This window comes from Tachypleus tridentatus, chromosome 1 (assembly GCF_004210375.1).
Source record: "Tachypleus tridentatus isolate NWPU-2018 chromosome 1, ASM421037v1, whole genome shotgun sequence".
Classification (NCBI taxonomy): domain Eukaryota; kingdom Metazoa; phylum Arthropoda; class Merostomata; order Xiphosura; family Limulidae; genus Tachypleus; species Tachypleus tridentatus.
Genome location: NC_134825.1, coordinates 90080367 through 90099250, shown reverse-complemented (window position 1 = coordinate 90099250; position 18884 = coordinate 90080367). Strand labels below are relative to the sequence as shown.

General features: G+C 32.7%; 1 protein-coding gene across 1 annotated transcript in view; it reads left to right on the top strand.

Moving 5' to 3' along the window:
* The window catches only part of LOC143255317 (potassium voltage-gated channel protein eag-like), a 125975-nt gene extending 109069 nt beyond the window's left edge, over positions 1 to 16906 (top strand). The window contains exons 9-10 of the mRNA XM_076510787.1: positions 6767 to 6963; positions 15216 to 16906. Of these exons, the coding sequence (XP_076366902.1) occupies positions 6767 to 6963; positions 15216 to 16382 (1364 nt within the window). The 3' untranslated portion in view covers positions 16383 to 16906. The remainder of the gene's footprint in view (positions 1 to 6766; positions 6964 to 15215) is intronic.
* Positions 16907 to 18884: the final 1978 nt, after the last annotated feature.

Genomic DNA, 18884 nt, shown 5'->3' with positions numbered 1-18884 from the left:
TTTGAACTGGTGTGATTTCGTCAAACTTTTGTGTACTTTTACATTGCAACACGATCAGTACTTCTTACTTCACGTTTTTACAAATCATATATACTTGGTCATCTCAGAACTGACCTTTGCCATTCTTACCGAAGTCTGTGAGTGATCTTCAATGAGTAAGACTTGGTAAACTGTGTGTTGAGTTAAAGGTTGGTGGCGTCAGTACAAGCCACTGTAAATAAAGCTTTATCACAATAATTCCTTCTTACAATAACTGTCTATATGCATGTTCTAGCTTGTAATCAGTTAGAGATCATAGGGTTCATTAGTTTTGTGAACTTATAATAGAAAATGAAGAAACAACATGTACAGTCAACCTAATCTTAGTCATTTATTTATGTGCGATTTCCAAATAGTGTTTTAAACAGTCTGAAAGTTCTGGTATTTTACTTAATGGGAATCAGTAAGTCGTTCATTTATTATATTTAGTTGTAGGACGAATATTGCTTATAATATGTATCATTTGTGAAAGTAAAACACTAAGTGTCCCACAAAACGAAGTTATGTGTATTTTCACAATAATTATGTGTGTTTGTGGATGTGTTTACTAGTGATGATTACCTATATAGGTAATGGATGGATATTGATTATTTTTACATAATTAAACCTAAACATTGATGACTTGTAGAAGTACTGTCGCAACATATTTGTTAAAAGCCTATGGACAATTGTTAAGTAATCGTTTTAACACACATGTTAAATTAATCGCATGTAGAAAACTCATGTAAAATAAAGTATCGTGTAAATTATTTTGTCAAGTTATTAAGTCAAACCAGTGAAAGTGTTATTACGTAATAAACGTTTCACTCATGATGTAAAGTGTTGTATAAAGTAAAATTTGTAAAATATAAGTTTTATTTATTGCACGATATTACCCTTTTATGGTAAAATAATTCTATAAACACGTATCGTATGTGTGTGATCTTAACGTGTTAAGTTAAATAGTTTTTTAACATTTTATTGTATTCATATCATTGAAAATCATTAAATGCTTTATTGTGTAAGTTTTAATTATTGCACCGATCTTTTAGGACTATTTAACTTGTAAGGAAATGTAAATGATTATTTACTAATAAGCATCCTTTTTAGGACATATTAATTATAAATGATTTAATTAACTAATGAGTTAGTGAGTAATTGTAGACATGTTGAAACATGTATTATCTGTGTCATGGTGACCTAGTAATTCATCTTGTATTTCATGGTACTACTACATAATCATTTATAGCCATCTGCCATAGCGGCCCTAACAATGCCCACTGTTGGCAAATTTTGAAATTGTGACGTAAGTGTTGAGATCATTGTGGCTGCCTACCATGGTGGTTTAGCAACGAATTCGTAACAAAGAACATCTGGTGTTAAATTTTGGAACTATGACGTCTTCGTCTTTGACTGTTCTCCCTTCTCTATTCCCTAACGACCCTACCCCTACTGAGACAGTATTCTTTGAATGCAGGAGTGCTGGCCTAGCTAGTAAATTCTTTCAAGCATCACTAAAACAAAGAGACCAATGGTATACGTTTGAAAGCTTTGTTTATTTATTTCATAGACGAAATTAGTCTATGTCTTAAATTCATACATAAATAAGAGTCAAAAACTAAGATTTTCAGTTGGTTGTTTGACAATTAGGTATGCCATAAATGACTGTGGGAAATTCTAAAATTTCATTCGTTAGAATTCCAGCTTTTTTTATGGGGTATTGAAAATTTGAACACTTCTGACTTCATTAATAGTCTAGAACACTTCCTGACGAAGGTTAAGAAAGTAAGTTACACACATATATATACATATATATTTGTTTTTCATAAATACTCTGCTCACAGAACTGAATATTAATATGAATTGTTTCTGTTAATTGTGGTAACTACTCACTTCCTACTTGAAATAGAAAAACAAAGTGTTAAAATTAATATGTGTTTTTACTGTGAGATAATTCATTATTTCCATGGTTGTGCCTTACAACGAACGACCTGATCATGTTACCAGGATGAGTTTACAGAAGAAAATGCATAACTCCTTTCAATATTCAAGTTAAGTTGGAAGTTTATTGGCATCTGGAAACTAGTCTACACAGGCATGAACGTTAAAGGATGGAAAATTCCTGAGCATCACAACTGTCCGGGTTTTGGTGTTGATATTATCTGAGTTTTTATAGTTCTGATACAAGGAATAACATTATGAGTTTCATCTGTACAAAATCCAAGATGGAAACTAGTTTTTTTCAGGAGTTACTGTTTGAATGAGCTCCAAGTACAAAGCCGATTGTGAGATGTTTCAAACACTATTTCGCATAATTTTCCGAGATATATTATATAATATACTATATAATGTTAATTAGCTTAATCAGTAAAACGTATGCATTAAATATATAATAAAATTTGCTCTCAAGGCTACTTACAAAGTTTATTTATTTTAATCTTTCCTAAACTCGGAGAAATTATTGCAAGAGAGCGCTCGTTCACATTAGTGGAGAGTCTGCCTGCGGGCTTGGATACATACTGCTGTGTGCCTTGACGTTGTTCAGCTACTATATTCATAATTTATCAAGAAGTATCATGTAATATCATTAGCAAACGAGTGCACGTTTTGGTTCTGTGCACCAAACGATAACGTTAGATTTATCCAAAAAACAATAAATACAATGGATGTTATACAAGAAATAAAGTTTCATCATGAAACGACATAACTTTATATCGACGTATAGTTAACAGAGCAAAATGCTTTAGCCTAGAGAATTTTGTTACTTTTTGTACGTTCCAATTTTCCATCTGTATGTGTCAGACATCTTTCAGCGGAGAAATGAAAGGAAAGCTAGCTGAAATAACAATCGCCGTTTCCAATCACTTCTATCTTGGAGCGCCAATTGATAACAGACATGCAAGAAAGGTTTCATGATACGAACTTTTGAGATTGTGCGAAGCATGAAGTCTGGAGCCAACAAAATTACAACATTTAAATTGATCTTATTGCGTTACATTTTCCTTGCTGTTTCAGACATTTATACATTCTAGTAATAATGGGCGGATTCCTGTCTAACTTTAAGTTTCGTTTATACAACTATAGGCAATATTTCACTGGATATTATTCTTTAAAGTAATAACTTTAATTTGTTTTATGAACTTCAAATGAACATTTTAGTGTCCGACAGATGAAATACGTCAGTCTAGAAAATTTGTAATAAAATGTAACAAAATACGTGTCACTTAAAATAATACACGTAGGTCTTTATATGACTTAATAGGATCTAACTCTTTCATATTGTCTGTCATTTCAGTTTATCTTTATCATGCAACATAGTTATCATGCAATGTGACAATTTCTTAACGCTGTCGAAAGACATTACTAACTTTGTGTTATAAGTAAACATTTAATATGATTTAATTAAAATATTCTAGAACATAATTCACTAATATCTTCTGATCAAAACAACCTATTTACATAGATAAGAACAAAAAGTAACCCAGTAAATAATGTAATTAATTTGATATATCGATCAAATTAGGAATACGTAAGGTACTAAAACAAATACTTTGATGTTTATAATGTAGAGATTTGCCATTTGAGAATCCTTAGTAGTATCTTTGGTCGTATCTCCAATAATAATTATAATACATCACGAGGCTTGGACCAACTTGAGAGATTTAGGTTAGTTTTTAAATCCAACATAACAAGTTAACGTTAAAGAATAATCGCATAATAATTAAATATAATGAAATAAATTAAACGTAATAAAATTAAGTGTATTTTATACATACTAAAGATTTTAACCAACAGCGTAAATTAATCTCACTTTAAAATTTTTGGAATATTTCTTTACAATCCTGTACAACTTACATATAATGAAGTGGTTCTAAAGCTGTACTTGTTCAAACAACACATTCAACATTTACTTTAAAAATCGATATTGATAACTTTTTGATATTATTATTCAAATTTAACTATGATTATGCATTGCAATAACTACAGAAATGCACCTACAAAGGATTTTAAGCTGTAATATATCAGTCAAATTATTTTCAGAATTTTGCCTATAAGCATGTCAGAAAACTAATCGCGGTATTTTTTGTTGCGTTAAAAACAAATGTAACGAGTACAATTTTAAAAACTATATATTTTTAAAGTTCAAAACTATTTTTGCTATTTTTAATTATTCCTGCTCCAGCTGCATCTGCATTTTCGGGAAACTACACAAAAGGGTAGTTGTACATTATCGTCCCTAATACTCAACTGATACACTTAAAAAACCAAAAAAAAACGCTAGTTATCGTCATTCCCTGCTATACACTTGGTTATTATTATTTTACTGAATAATAAGATTTACCGTCATTCATATAACACTTTCACAAAGTGTAGAATGCATTTTTCCTGCAAAGGACCACGCACCATGAACCTTCGAATTTAAAGTCCGAACATTCTAACGACTATCCCCCGCCTAGACCTACCTACGTTACATTGGTAACTTCTATGATTTCGTATGTTATGTCATATTAACACTTTTTTGTACTATACAAAAACAGACGAAAATCATTTATGTTGATTTCAGTTTTCTTTACTTGTCTTATTGTACAATAACCCATTCTGAACATAACGCTATACTATTAACCACATAGCATCAATGATCATTTGGAAAGAAGTTTATATATTGCCACCTGCTTATATTTTTTTTTTCTAATTTTGATCGCTAACTTATAAATATGAGATTTGTAGTAATGTATATAGTTTCGTGGTTTTAGCAGAATGCTCTTTTCTTATAGTTTAAAAGTATAAAATAATAAACAAATTTTATAGGGAGGAATATTTCACCTGTTTAGAAGTCACGTATATTTGATATACTAACAAAAGCTTGTTATGTTTTGTTTTCAAACAACTGAAACGTTTACGACCCTGAAATATTTCAAAACAAAGAGATGTTCTACAGTTTCACATATAAGTTATGTAATATCGTGCTTTGTTAACTCTGAAAGTTAATCTCACCTAACAAAAACGGTTTCCTAAGCCTTGTGCTGTCCTTGGAAATACTGCTTTTGTCACCGATCATGCTCGTTTTGATGGTTTTCGTTACAAACAATTATTTTACTTCATAATTTCTATGGTAACAAACTTTTGTGACGTTAATTTTTTGTTACACAGTTTTTAAACATACATTATATAAGAAACATGCAGTAACCATAAAACCTGACGAAAACGTTCTTTAAATTTACTGTGCCTTGACGGGAAGTCCTTTCTTTACACATTTCTTTTACCAGTCGTTCAAGTATCTGTTCAGTGTTGTAACAAGATTCCGTGTCTCTCAAGTGGTCTATTTTTTGTGCTGTTTATTTCGATGTGTTTACACTACAGGTTATGTAGTTGTAGTTTACGATGTGTTTTTTTTTTTTTTTTTTTACGAGCGCAGATCTTTGTGTGTTTTTACAGTTTTCTGGTAGAGTAGTATGTGAACATTGAAGTGTTATCTATTAAACTAATGAGTTTGCACAATTTAAGTGGACGTTACGAACTCTGTGTAACATTATGATTAACTTGTAATAACAAGATAAGTCACCTATTTCAAACATTTACTATTAAAGAAGGACGGGTTTGAGAATATTATTTGTGAAAGTGTATATATATATCAATTTATCTGTGTTTGAAAGAGCAATCAATTTTTAACTCGGAATAGATTGTGGGTGTATTTTGTAAATAACTTTAAATGCTGGAAAAGAATAAAAGACATTACTTAGATGTCATATTTTATGACAAATAATGACATTATCTTCATAGATTGACTGATTAAAGTTTGAATGTATAATTTATTCATTTTAGAAAATAATACGAAATATAATTGAAATCTATTTAAGGTACTTCAAATGTAAGAAAATTAAGTTATAAATGAAAGGAGTCAATAATATATATATTTATCTATGTCATACTAGAAGCACATGGTTTTTACCTATATCATACTAGAAGAACATGGTTTTCACTTATGCCATACTTGAAGAACGTGGGTTTTATCTATGTCATACTAGAAGAACATGGTTTATATCTATGTCATTTCTAATCGGTTCAAAATAAGAGCAGTTTAAACGTTAAAAAGGCAGATTAGAAGTTTTATTCAACGTTTATTGCAATTACTTAGCCACATATTTAAATTCGAAGGCAGTCTGTTATAACATAGATATTAAAACATACCGGTACCTCCAGCACTTTCATAGTTATTAAATAACAAAATTGTAGGATTGAAGATTCAAATTTATATTTTTTTTCAGAGAGTTTACTAGGCTTCATTATTTTTAACCTTGAAATTTTATTTGGATAAAATTTAAAAGACTGCTTTAAAATTCGCTAATTAATATGTAAGTATATACATTCCTTGCTCGAGGGCCTGAAAGTTATTAATTCTATCAATCAGACTTTGTTCGTAAATCTGTAATTTTACTGACTAACGAAACGTACTGTTGACACATACAAATTATTTTAATGTTGTCCACCTGAGGCGATAAATATAACTGATATAGGCAATGCGTTGTTAATAAAGTAATTGAGATGCAAGTCATATTAGGTTCTAATTTTCCAAACTCTTCCATCATCATCAACTGTAGTCTTTTTTTTCTGGTGTTACTTCTGTTTCCAATTTCATTCCTTCATATATGCTGATTAAGGAACAACAGCATTCTCAGAAAATAACCCACAACTTTCATACAATTTGTAATGTATTTTATAATCCAATAAAATATATTTTTATTAATAGGAAAAAGTGACGTTTTCGGAGATGTTTTTTGGAAAGAACCTACGATCGGCCAGTCTTGTGCTAACGTTCGAGCCCTGACATATTGTGATATACACTCCATCAAGAGGGACAAGCTTCTAGAGGTTCTCAACTTCTATCATGCCTTCGCCAATTCTTTTGCAAGGAACCTCATTCTCACGTATAATCTCAGGCATCGGGTAAGAAGTCTCACCTCATTTAATGTTCTTGTTATAATGATAAATGTTTTATTGGAATTTTAGGCAATGAAAACATTAGAATGTGGTGGAAGGCTTGCCTTCAGTTCTGAAAAGATCAAAACGTCATCCGTGTTATTAACCAACACAGGGACAGTCCATAGGAAATTGCAGCTCTCTACTACATGGGTTTCAACACGTTGATGTTCTAGTCAGTTAGAACAAAGAGTTAAAAAATATAGTACTTATTAACTGCTAAATTCCGGAGTTGTTTTTAGAAGGAAGATCAAGCGCCAACTCTTGGGTTATTCTAACCGAAGGGTGGAATTTAATTCTCACGCTTATAGCACACTCACAGCTCCAAAGAACGGAGCACATTTTGCGGCAACGGGACGCGAATCTGAAACACTGAGGTTCCCATTCAGGCACCATAAACATTAGGTCACGCATGGACCTTCTTAGATAAGTTAACATGTACAGAAAAGTATTTGGATTAGTTGTAAGTATTAAAGTATTCACAGTATGGTGATTTGTCTTAATGTTGTGTTATAAATGACACCACATAACTCGTTTAGTGTTATCCAGTAAAACAGCTACAGTGTCGAACCATGATATATTGTAGCTGGACTTGGCCGAGTAGTACGCGTACTCAGAGTGTGAGTTCAAAGGTTCACGTTACGTACCAACTATAACGCAACCAACACTATGGAGCTGCGGCTGAGCTATTAAAAGCGACGATCAAACCCATTATTCAACTAAACAAGAGTTACCCAAGAGTTGGCGTAAGGTACTATTGATTAGCTGCCTTTTGTTTAGTCTGTCTGTTCAAAATTAGAGATAACTACGTGCAAATAGCTATATACGAAAAACATAAATAAGCATATTTGTTGTACTTGTTGCTCTTGTATTGATTTTAGGTTTTTGTTCTTGTTTTCGTATTTCATTTAAATGTAAGTCTTTTAATAATGGCCCATCGCTTGTTCATTATAGGGTCACTGACCTTAGAAAAGTAAGTGAAATAACAGCAGATCGAAAACTGTCTACAAAAACGTCTGGTTTACAGCAAAAAGTAAACAGTTCTGAGTGCTGGAAATACAAATCAACATATACACACAATTTACTCCTAGCTGTCTTTCTGATTGTTGTATATAGATAACTATCCCTATATAAGTATGCATATATATATATATACTGAAAGTACTTATTTGAATAAAAGTTTGTTAATTTAGAAGTATCCGAAACGATACTTAATTTATTGAAAACGTTTTTAGCGAGGTAAGGATAGGTATTTTGTATGTATATTCTATTTTATATTTATGGTAAGGCTACTATGAAACTACCTGCCGCCGTTCCTAAATTTGAAATACTGTCTATATAACGCTAATACAAGTTTAAGAACAAGGGACACTTTTTAGTATTGCATAAATTCAAAGCTGGCCAATTTGCTCACAGTAGAGATAGGAAAATTTACATTTCTAATAAGGCGAAGTAAACTTTTCATATTTTTGATGCGATGATTAAGATTTATTAATTGTTTTTCTTTCTTCCTAAGAAATTATACAGAAAGTCAATTAATCGTAATCATTTTCCCTTTTGTTATTGTAATCCCAAACGATGACTAAAAACAGCTAAACTAGAATATGGATAAAAAAAACCTGCACGAACAACAAGTAAAACTAGGATTAGATAAAAAAAACTGCGACATGGGAAATTTGTCATTTGCTTTACTTTTCCCAAAAAATTGCAAACGATTTAAATCAACATGAACTAGTTTTTGCTTTTTTATATATTTTTTGGTGCTTTTGGGCGCTGGACGTGGTTTGGTTGACCGGGGTTATTGTTGGCTAGCTGTTTTCTCACCCTAGTCTACCAGTTTAAAATCAGGGACGGCTAGAGAAGGTAATCATTGTGTAGCTTTGTGCGAATACCGAAATCAACGACTATAAAATGTTTGTTGTTGTTGCAGTGATGGAATTCATAACCCTCATCCAAATGTTTAAATAACTATCATTATACTTTCTAATGCACAGATATATTGATTTGAAAGAATAGAGACGTGTGTGTATATTTCAGTTTTGGCCAAAATGTTTGCATATTTTGTAATAAATATGCTCATTATTATTAAGACGTAATAGAAATATACTAAGTACGGCCAAGCTGAGAAATACATGCTTTATTAAACATCAACATGTGTAATTTGAGACAGGTTGTATTGACATCATGAACGATTCATTAGAATAATAAATAGTTTTATCATACATCTGTAGAAAGATGTGTAATTCAGTATTTCACCTATAACAACAAAACCTTATCAAAACATATATAATAACAAAATATAACATATAAATAGCATTTATAACCTTATATCAATTCACATTAAACATTTAGTACTTGTTTGGTCCTATTTGTACTCTAGTAACCTCTGCAAGGTGACGTGTCATGCTGTAAATGAGGTTATTGATGTAATTCACTGTGATTTCATTTCAAGCTGTCACTAGAACTTAGCTACAGTAGATATTTTAAGGTCGTAGTTAGCAATGTTCCGACTCAGTTACATCCAATAGTTCTGAATGGGATTACAATCTGGAGACCTTGCTGGCCATTGCAATCTTGTAATGTCTTCTTTGTCGATTAATCCTGTACAATATGCACACTGTGGGAATAACATTGCCATCTCGAATATGACATGAATATCGTCTCCACGTAATGCTTGTAGGAGGCACTACTGACGTTTCCCAAACGGATGTGAAAAGCAATTTTTTCCACCATGATGAATAATTGGCCAAATAAAAACTGCACCTCCTCCTCTGTGGGAAAAGCAGTCTTCCCTCTTCTGTTCTTCAGGCAAACAGTGATCGCCAATCCTACCATCATCTTTAGCAAGCTGAAAAGATGACATGCCAACAGTGTCCCAGCTGTAAATTTAAATGCTGCCTTGCCTAACTAATATGGTGATGGCGGTGAATTCTGGTTAATATCGGTTTGCAGATTAACCTTCGTGCAAAATAACCTTGTTTGGTCTATCTCCTATTCACTTCTTTTCTAATTATCCTGGAATAAATGTGTTCGTGTCATTCCTCTCATAAGGTGTTGCGACTTCCTTCGAACGTGTTATTCTGATCAAAAGACGGTCATCTCGAGCAGTAGACTTTTCTGGAACAATGTTTCCTGTAGTTCGATGACGTTTCAGGATTCTGGATACAGTACACTGGGAATATTCTATTGTTCTCACAATGCCCATTTGATTTATATCATTTCCAGACAGTCGAACAATTTTATGCCGCATAACTTCTGGTACTTGAAGGTAACTGAAGGAACTGTTGATCTATTTCGAAGAATATTATACCAAAAACTCATTTTTATAGAAAACAACGAACAAATACTCAAAACAACTTATACAGAACTCCTTCCTTCTCTGTCACTATTCGGGAATTTACTCAGTAACTACTCCAAACACGTAGACAATAACATCAATATATAATGATATGCGAACATTTTGGCCAAGACTGTATAAAGGTGTTTTCATATCAAGTGGCATATAACAGTCATTAAAGAAACGTGACATACTATCAGAAGTACTGAGCTTCAGATAAGCAATACAGCCCAGAACTGCAGTTTCCACTGGTTATAGTGTGTTTATTGTTGTCCACTACATGAATAAACACGTTTCATATTGTTTTCTGTATCATGTTAATATATAAACATAAAATGTAAGTGTATATTCGTTTTCTCAATGATAACGTCAAGAGTTTAGCCGCTTATGATATGTTGACAGATTATATTGTATGAATGATAAATGTTCGCCACTTATAACTGTAGGTCCGGGTATGATTTTTAAAAGATGTTCAACTACCAAATAATTATGAAGTTTAACAAAACTAAGTTTAGTAGTTTCGTTTTGAGTTTACTTACTGATTATAAGTATTATCGTATTACAAGTTACAGTTTTTACAGTACTTAAGAATGATCGCATCAGTGATCGAAACGTTTTACCAGTTTTTAAAATATTCTTTATAACTGTAACATGTAATAAAGTGAAAAAGTTCAGTGTACTTTTCGTATTGTTGGAATGCGAGAACTTCAGGTCGTTTATATGAAAACTGGTTTGGAATGCAAATGTTAGAAAGGTGGTAAAATACCAACGTTTCTAATAATATATTACCATATCACTCTGTTGAAGATTTATTGAGTAAACGTGACTTCTGACATTTTCATGTACATATGATTTCTGAAAGACTTTCAAATCCAAATATAGTTCGTAAAAGATTTCTTTTATTATATGAAACATAAAGCGAGATATTCATTAGAGAAATGGGCAGCGTTAGGCTTACCATTCATATGCCAATAAGTTAATTCGGGAATGGCTTAGTTTTACACAAAGTTTTTTCTGTGAATAGGCACATAAGGTTATTTTAGGAAACTGATAAATCTTTCTGAAATCCTTCAACGTTACTTATAATGCTAAAATTATTTTATTTAACACAGTGTGCAAAGCCTCATTTTCCCGCGTTGTTATCGTAAGTCATTTATTGATTCTTCAAGCTAACGTTGTCTCGTAGATAGGTTTTGAATAATTACAGAGTGGTGATTGTTTATGTACCACTTACAATTATAACAATAATACACCTTTAATAGTCTTATAAAAACACTGTGAATAATAAACTTATCATTCTTCCGAAATCAGGCTGAGTGTGAATAGAATGTATTTATGGATAAGAGTCTTGCTGTGCGAAATCGCGTTATTACGTTAAATCCCATAGTTGTTAATCCCTTATCACGTTCTTACATTAAATCCCACTATTATAAACCTTTTATTACGTTCTTACGTTAAATCCCACAATTATAAATCCTTTATTGAACTTTGAATTTTATATAAAAAAGTCAACATTTGTTTAAGAAAAACACTGCAGTATCATATTTTGTTTTTAAAACGTGTGAAAATATTGTTGAGAGTGACACTTAAGACCAAAGTTCGTAAGTTCCGCCAGTGTGATTTCTGGTATGAATCAATGTTTGAGTGTATATGATTAATGGGAAAAGGATAATAAAAGGAAGGTTACTTCAAGTGGAACATTATACGATTTGTTCGACTGAAACGGACAACTAATCGATGACCACGTGATATAAAGTTATTTTTAACGTGATCGTAGAATGACAAAGATCGTTTAGATGTACAATTAAAATGGTAGCGAGTTTCTGCAAAACCAATTTCTTTGTTATATTGGAGTCTCAAATGAATAACAAGAAATACAGACATATTACCAAGTTGGCAAAAAGTTCACGTGGAAGACAGAGGTTTCAGTACATCCCCGTACAACCACCCATGATACAAACATGGAATTCTTTGCCTTCTTATCCTGAGAAGACGGAGGAAATTAGAATTACAAATAGCAGATTGCCTTTGTAAGGCTTGTAATGTAAAGTAGGATAGACTTTGATTATGCGTCAGATTATGCGTCTTCTTTAATGCTAGAAACAATAAAAGAATATCGTCTGTATGGTTTGTTTGAGGTTAACCACAAAGTTAGACAATGGGCTATCTGTGCTTTGCCCACCATGGCTATCGAAACTCAGTTTATAGCGTTCTAAGTATGCAAACATACCCTCTGTGCCGGCCCGGCATGGCAAAGCGTGTTAAGGCGTGCGACTCGTAATCTGAGGGTCGCGGGTTCGCATCCTCGTCGCGCCAAACATGCTCGCCCTTTCAGCCGTGGCGGCGTTATAATGTAACGGTCAATCCCACTATTCGTTGGTAAAAGAGTAGCCCAAGAGATGGCGATGGGTAGTGATGACTAGCTGCCTTCCCTCTAGCCTTACACTGCTAAATTAGGGACAACTAGCACAGGTAACCCTCAAGTAGCTTTGTGCGATATTTAAAAAAAACAACAAAAACAAACCCTCTGTGCCAGTGGAGAGCAAAAAAAAATCAAATTTACCGTAATCAAAAATAATAATATAATATAATAATTGCAAAATTCAGGGTTTGGGTAAAAGCCTTTATTGAACAGTCATCTATACTCGTACAGCTTGTAAAACAACAAAATTGAAATTATCCAGTTTTTATTTTAGAGTAAGTACTATCAATGAAAATTGCTTGGGTCCTGATTGGATTTATTCTAATACTATTACAAAATAATTGATGGGTTTTTTGCAGTCTTAATTAGTAGAACAACAAAACAAATTAGCTATATAATTTAATCTAACTGTGCGGTAAGTTTGTAAAAAGGTTTTTTAAAAAACACTGTTACTATCTCTTATAGCCTCTTTCTTCTGCGTAATTAGAATCTCTGTCTAGTCGTTAAACTTTAAACTGTATACAAAAAGTATACTAAAATGAATACGATTTTATGCTTTTCCTAATGTTTCTTTCCTTGTTACATCAAAATCGCCTTACACCTCACATCCACACTTTTCAAATCTATTAGGTAACTTCACTTATACTTCTGTGGGATATCATAACAGATTATACATGAAGTCAATATGAATTACTATTAAGCTAACACAGCTTGAGGATTAATTACATTATAATAACTAATTTTACACATTTTTTTATTAAATTATTAAGTCTGCTCGTTTACTATCACATTACGTACATAAAATTATGCATTTTATAAATGCGATCAAACTTTAAAAAATAGCAAAATTATCAAGGTAATAAAGTTTATAGAGCTGCAGGATAAGGTTTATATATATATTGAATAATTAGTTGCCAAATAACTGTTATTGCGTCAAAGAAATTAAATTACCTACAATTTTATTCTAGTTAATCCACGACAGATGTTTCACCACACGTCGCAGTTCAGGAGGCCTTTCTTTCAATGCTACAAGTTTTTATAGTTCTAATATACGTATGTTACTTATAATTATGTATATAAAACATAAGTGTTCGTTACATATTCTATAAAATGGTCAGGAGCTGGCGGGAAGCGGAGCGATGGTATTCAATGTTGATGCTTTAAAATTCTATAGTGGTTATCAAAAATATTTATTAAATAAATATATCATTTTAATTCTAAGGTTAATTATTTGTTGTGTATTTATTACATTGTTGATGTGAGACAAGCATTTCATAAGATTTTGTCTTTTTAAGGTTTTGTCTTTATTTCTGTATTTTTTATACCAAAGGTAAAAAGTATTTGGTATGGATGGAAAATCAGCGTTTTCTGTTAAATATCAAGTTTTGCCAAACAAAAATGCATCGCGCTAAACATGCTCGCCCTCCCAGCCGTGGGGGTGTATAACGTAACGGTCAATCCCACTATTCGTTGGTAAAAGAGTAGCCCAAGAGTTGGCGGTGGGTGGTGATGACTAGCTGCCTTCCCTCTAGTCTTACACTGCTAAATTAGGGACGGCTAGCACAGATAGCCCTCGAGTAGCTTTGTGCGAAATTCCAAAACAAACAAACAAACAAAAATGCAAATTCCACCCGGGGCTCATCAGGGACGGCGTAGTGTTTGTTTTGAGTTAAGCACAAATCTACGTAATGGGCTATTTGTGCTCAGCCCACCACGGGTATCGTAACCCGGTTTCTAGCCGTGTGAGTCCCCAGACATACCACTGTACCACTGGAGAACCGGTGGAGTTTTACGCGAGTGTTATTTTCGGTAAAGAGTTTTCATGGATTCCTTATAAATTAATGCGTCTCACCGCATCCGAGTCTAAAAAAACAATTTAAGAAAATTAGGACTAACAATGTATCTCAGAACGGCTGGTATGGGTATTAACACTTTTACTGATAAGAAGAGAACAACGTTTCGACCTTCCTAGGTCATCTTCAGGTTAAGAAAGACCGTTGTTCTCTCCTTATCAATAAAAGTGTTAATACCCATACCAGCCGTTCTGAGATACATTTTTAATTCAAGTGGGTTTTTCGTCATCAAGAATTAGGACTAACATTTTTGTTTTTTATACTATATAGCGCACAGTAGGTTTTATAGGAAACGTAATTTATCCTTAAGGAGGAAATGCATGGTTTTAAGTAATTTGTTATCAGTCAGTTAGGAATTTGTGTTTAAGAAGTCGTTTTATATAATTTTCAAAAAACACTTTTACTTGTTACTCATAATCACAAAGTTTCAAGAAGTAAGATATGTTATTTGATTTAGTTGTTAGACTGTGGGAGTCCATTGGTTAATATACATATTTGGTTTACCTGTCTAATTTCAAAATATTTTCATCATTGTACAAAGTTAGTTGTTGTTTTGTTTGTTTTTTACATATTATTTTCATAAAGTAACTTTGTTCTATTTTGGCAGTTGATCTTTCGCAAAGTTGCTGACGTTAAGAGAGAAAAAGAATTAGCAGAGAGACGGAAGAATGAGCCTCAGCAAGACCTCTCTCAGGATCACTTGGTTCGAAAACTGTTCAATCGATTTAAGAAAACCGGTCCTGAGAGAGTGGTCGGCAGCAACCAAGTTGGAGCATCGCCTGCATCCGATGTGGAAAAAGGAGAACGTTCTTCAGTTAGCGCTACCGACAACGGAAATGATAAAAGTAAGAATTCCGCAGTGAAAGTATTCAGTGTCTCGGAAACTGGAGTGAAAGTTGATAAATCTGAAAGGACTTCTAAATGTGGTTCTTTTAAAGCCACAAGTTGTGATAACGAAAGTAGGGGTAACAAAGAAAGCCAAGTTGAATCTGAAAATCAATCGTTGACCAGTCGGGGGGAAACTTTTACAAAAAAGAATGATTCTCTTCAAATAATTAATGATTCAAAACTGGGATCAGGTACAGTAAGAAAAGGTTTTGGAAAGTTGTCTAAGATTCTGACAATTGAAGAGGCTGGTGAACCAAATTTACACCAAAATTCTCCAAAACGAAAAGATCCTGAATCGTCTAGTTGTGGTAATTCCAATGCAAATGTCAATATTGCTAAGACTGGTTATCAAAGAAATCTGCACGTTGAAGATCAAACGTCTGTCAATAAAGAAAGAAGTAGTAACAGTGGAACATTTCTTAGTGATGTGTTCGATCCTCGCAGTAGCTCCAACACAGACTATCAGCAGATTATAGCCAACCTTATGGACTTACGGGTGGACCTCAAACTTGAAATTCAAAAACTTAGCAATAAAATGACTCGAATAGACGAGCAAGTAACCGAACTAGTAAAACAGTTTGCCCATAATTCTGGGCCTTCTAGTAGCCCAATTCCTCTTTTAAAAGGTGAGAGTACTTTTAATTTAGAACTGAAACATTTGAAAGGATCTCAGAACTCTTCAGAGCATTCCAAGCATATTTGTTCTCACCATGGGTCTTTTAAAAGAAAAAGTGTTCATGGAAAGGCGAAGGCAAAGTCTCCTTCACCACGAGCTTGTTCTTCGGATTCGACAGTTCGGGCAATGCTAGAGACTGAAATAGATGAACAAGAAAAGGATGGTAGCGTTTCTCCATTACCACATGCTGAAAGAAGAGAAAAAAAGTAGGGTATTTATTAACATTACAGTTTATTCGTATTGCTACCAGTACAAGTAATTTATCCTTTTTATCAAGATATTGTTAAAAGATGCTGTTAAAAGTATTTTATTTGTATTATTGCACTGATAAAGTAAGCAGATGAACTGAGATTCTGTAATGACTTTATAGAACCATACTTTTGTTTCCACACAGTTTGTCGTTCTTCAAGGAAAGCTGTTACAGAATTCGTAAAAATTAGCATTGGAAAAATTCATTAGTATATATTAACAACACCATTATCTCCATGATCTTCCACATCTGCCTTGAATACGTTGTAAATACACCGAAAGTTAGTTGTAGAAATTTTAAATGATTATTGAGGAAGGTAGCTTAAAATACCTCTTTCCTCTTATATAAATATAGTTATGGCAATACATTTGTTATACAATACGATGTATATTTAGATATACAGTGATGTATATTAGTTTGTGAAGTTGATCAAACTCAGAAAGTTAAAATGCTTTAATTTTACGTTTTTTAGCCCATCATTTATTCATACCATTCAAACTCATAAATGATTTTCAGAATATCAAACCTTTACTTATAAAGTTCTATTATTTAAAAAAAGCTCTAGAAATTATGATTGAAAAAATGGCTGCTAAGTTTAGTAGAATTGACGTGTTTAAATAATTTTAATTATAGAAAGACATTATTTTAAAAGTTACAGTGTTCTAAATTCAAATTTCAAATCACTGACTTTAATAATTCCACACTATGTATTTATCATGTTTTTTTTTGTTTTTTAACAACTCAAGTATAGATACTTCTGTAGTGAACCTTCGCTGATTTCACAAAGTGAACTTTGCGACTTGGAGACAAACAATATGTCAGATCCCATCAAATGGATCTAAGAGTCAAATAATATCTGACAATTTGCACATACACCAAACAGCCAGCATACCTTGACAGTTTCCATCAGGCAGATTAAAAGGCTGGATATGTTTGGAAATTTACTGCTAATTAGAATCAGCAAGTTGTTTTACGTTGCAGTTCCCAGAAAGTGGGTGTATATTTAGTTCGTCTTAAAGACTTTGCAGTTTGTTTTATGTGTTGATAGTTCCTACTAAGCAGCTTTATAAACGAGGTATGATCTGGCAGTTCTACTAGGTACATCTAAAGCAACTTGTTTTATTTTGTAATTTCGCATCAAGCCAGCCGAACTTTTCTTTTTTTTGTTTTTAATGAATCTGTATTCTAACTTGCCGTCCAGTGACGTACTAAGGACAATCTTATTGCTATCAAATATGCCTTATAAACTTTTACTTTATTTTCCTAAAGACAGAAATGGCTTAAAGAAATGCACAGTTAGTGACTTTGTTTGAATTACTAATATGAGCGCAGTGTCTTATAGATTCAATGGCTTTATAATATTGCCACCTCTGTGTTTGTAAACAAGACAAAAAAATCTGAAATCGCTTCTTTCCTGAGATAATCGAAAATCGTACACTCATGCCATAACTACTTTACCCTGGTTCTAAACATGTTCTTGTAGTGATGTTTTCATGAGATTAAGATTATTTTTATGGAACAGCCATGACAGTGTCGTTTCTTATATACATCTTTCAATAAGGTCTTTGGCTTTCAAAGACAAGCTTAAACAGACCAAAGGGATAAAGCTCCTTTGGAGCTGCATCAGGAGACTTGCTAAATACATGGCCAAACGGGATTGATGTGAGTTCAGCTTTTCTTGCCATCTTTCACACGAACCAACTATTAATTTTGAGATATGGTTGGAATCTTGTGAATCATTTGTTTAGGAGCTTTTGTTAACTTATTACTTTGATAGAGATGAGCTAGGCTTAATCACAGTTGCTTTTTGGGTCAGAGAATCCTTTTTAGTAGCCATGACCTGCACTTTTCAGATAGTAACTTTGCTTCTAATTAATTTAAAAAGTGTTTTCTTATTCCGTTGTATTTTTAAACGTTCTATTATATGAATCATTTCATCTCCAAGGAGAACACATGAAGACTTTCTTCTACATGCTATACGCATGGTTCTACATAATTTTAAATTCTCACTGTATATTTATCTTCGGAAATAGCGCAGATAACCTTCACCAGCAATCAAGTTTTGGAGGCATTTTACAAGCCCAGTTAACGGTGTGTCTGTCACATATGAAACGGAATTATGACCACATTTATTGAACCATTCTCACAGAGAAATGATAGATAATTTACCTTCTCTCTCTTAATCTGTATAGACTCTACGTATTACTGTTTGTTTTGTTGAACACTGAAGAACTGGTTTTGTTAAAACTGATAATTTTTATGTTTATATATTTGTGTATGAAATATACTTTTGACTTTATGCCTATATCAACACTTTGCGTGTTTCTTAGCAATGCAAAAATAAGGAATGATCATAATTGAGATAACATACTACTTATTAAAAGTACGTGCATGAAGTACACAAATCAAAACAAAATGTTATCAAACCACATATACTAAAAAAGTGACGAATAATAATATTA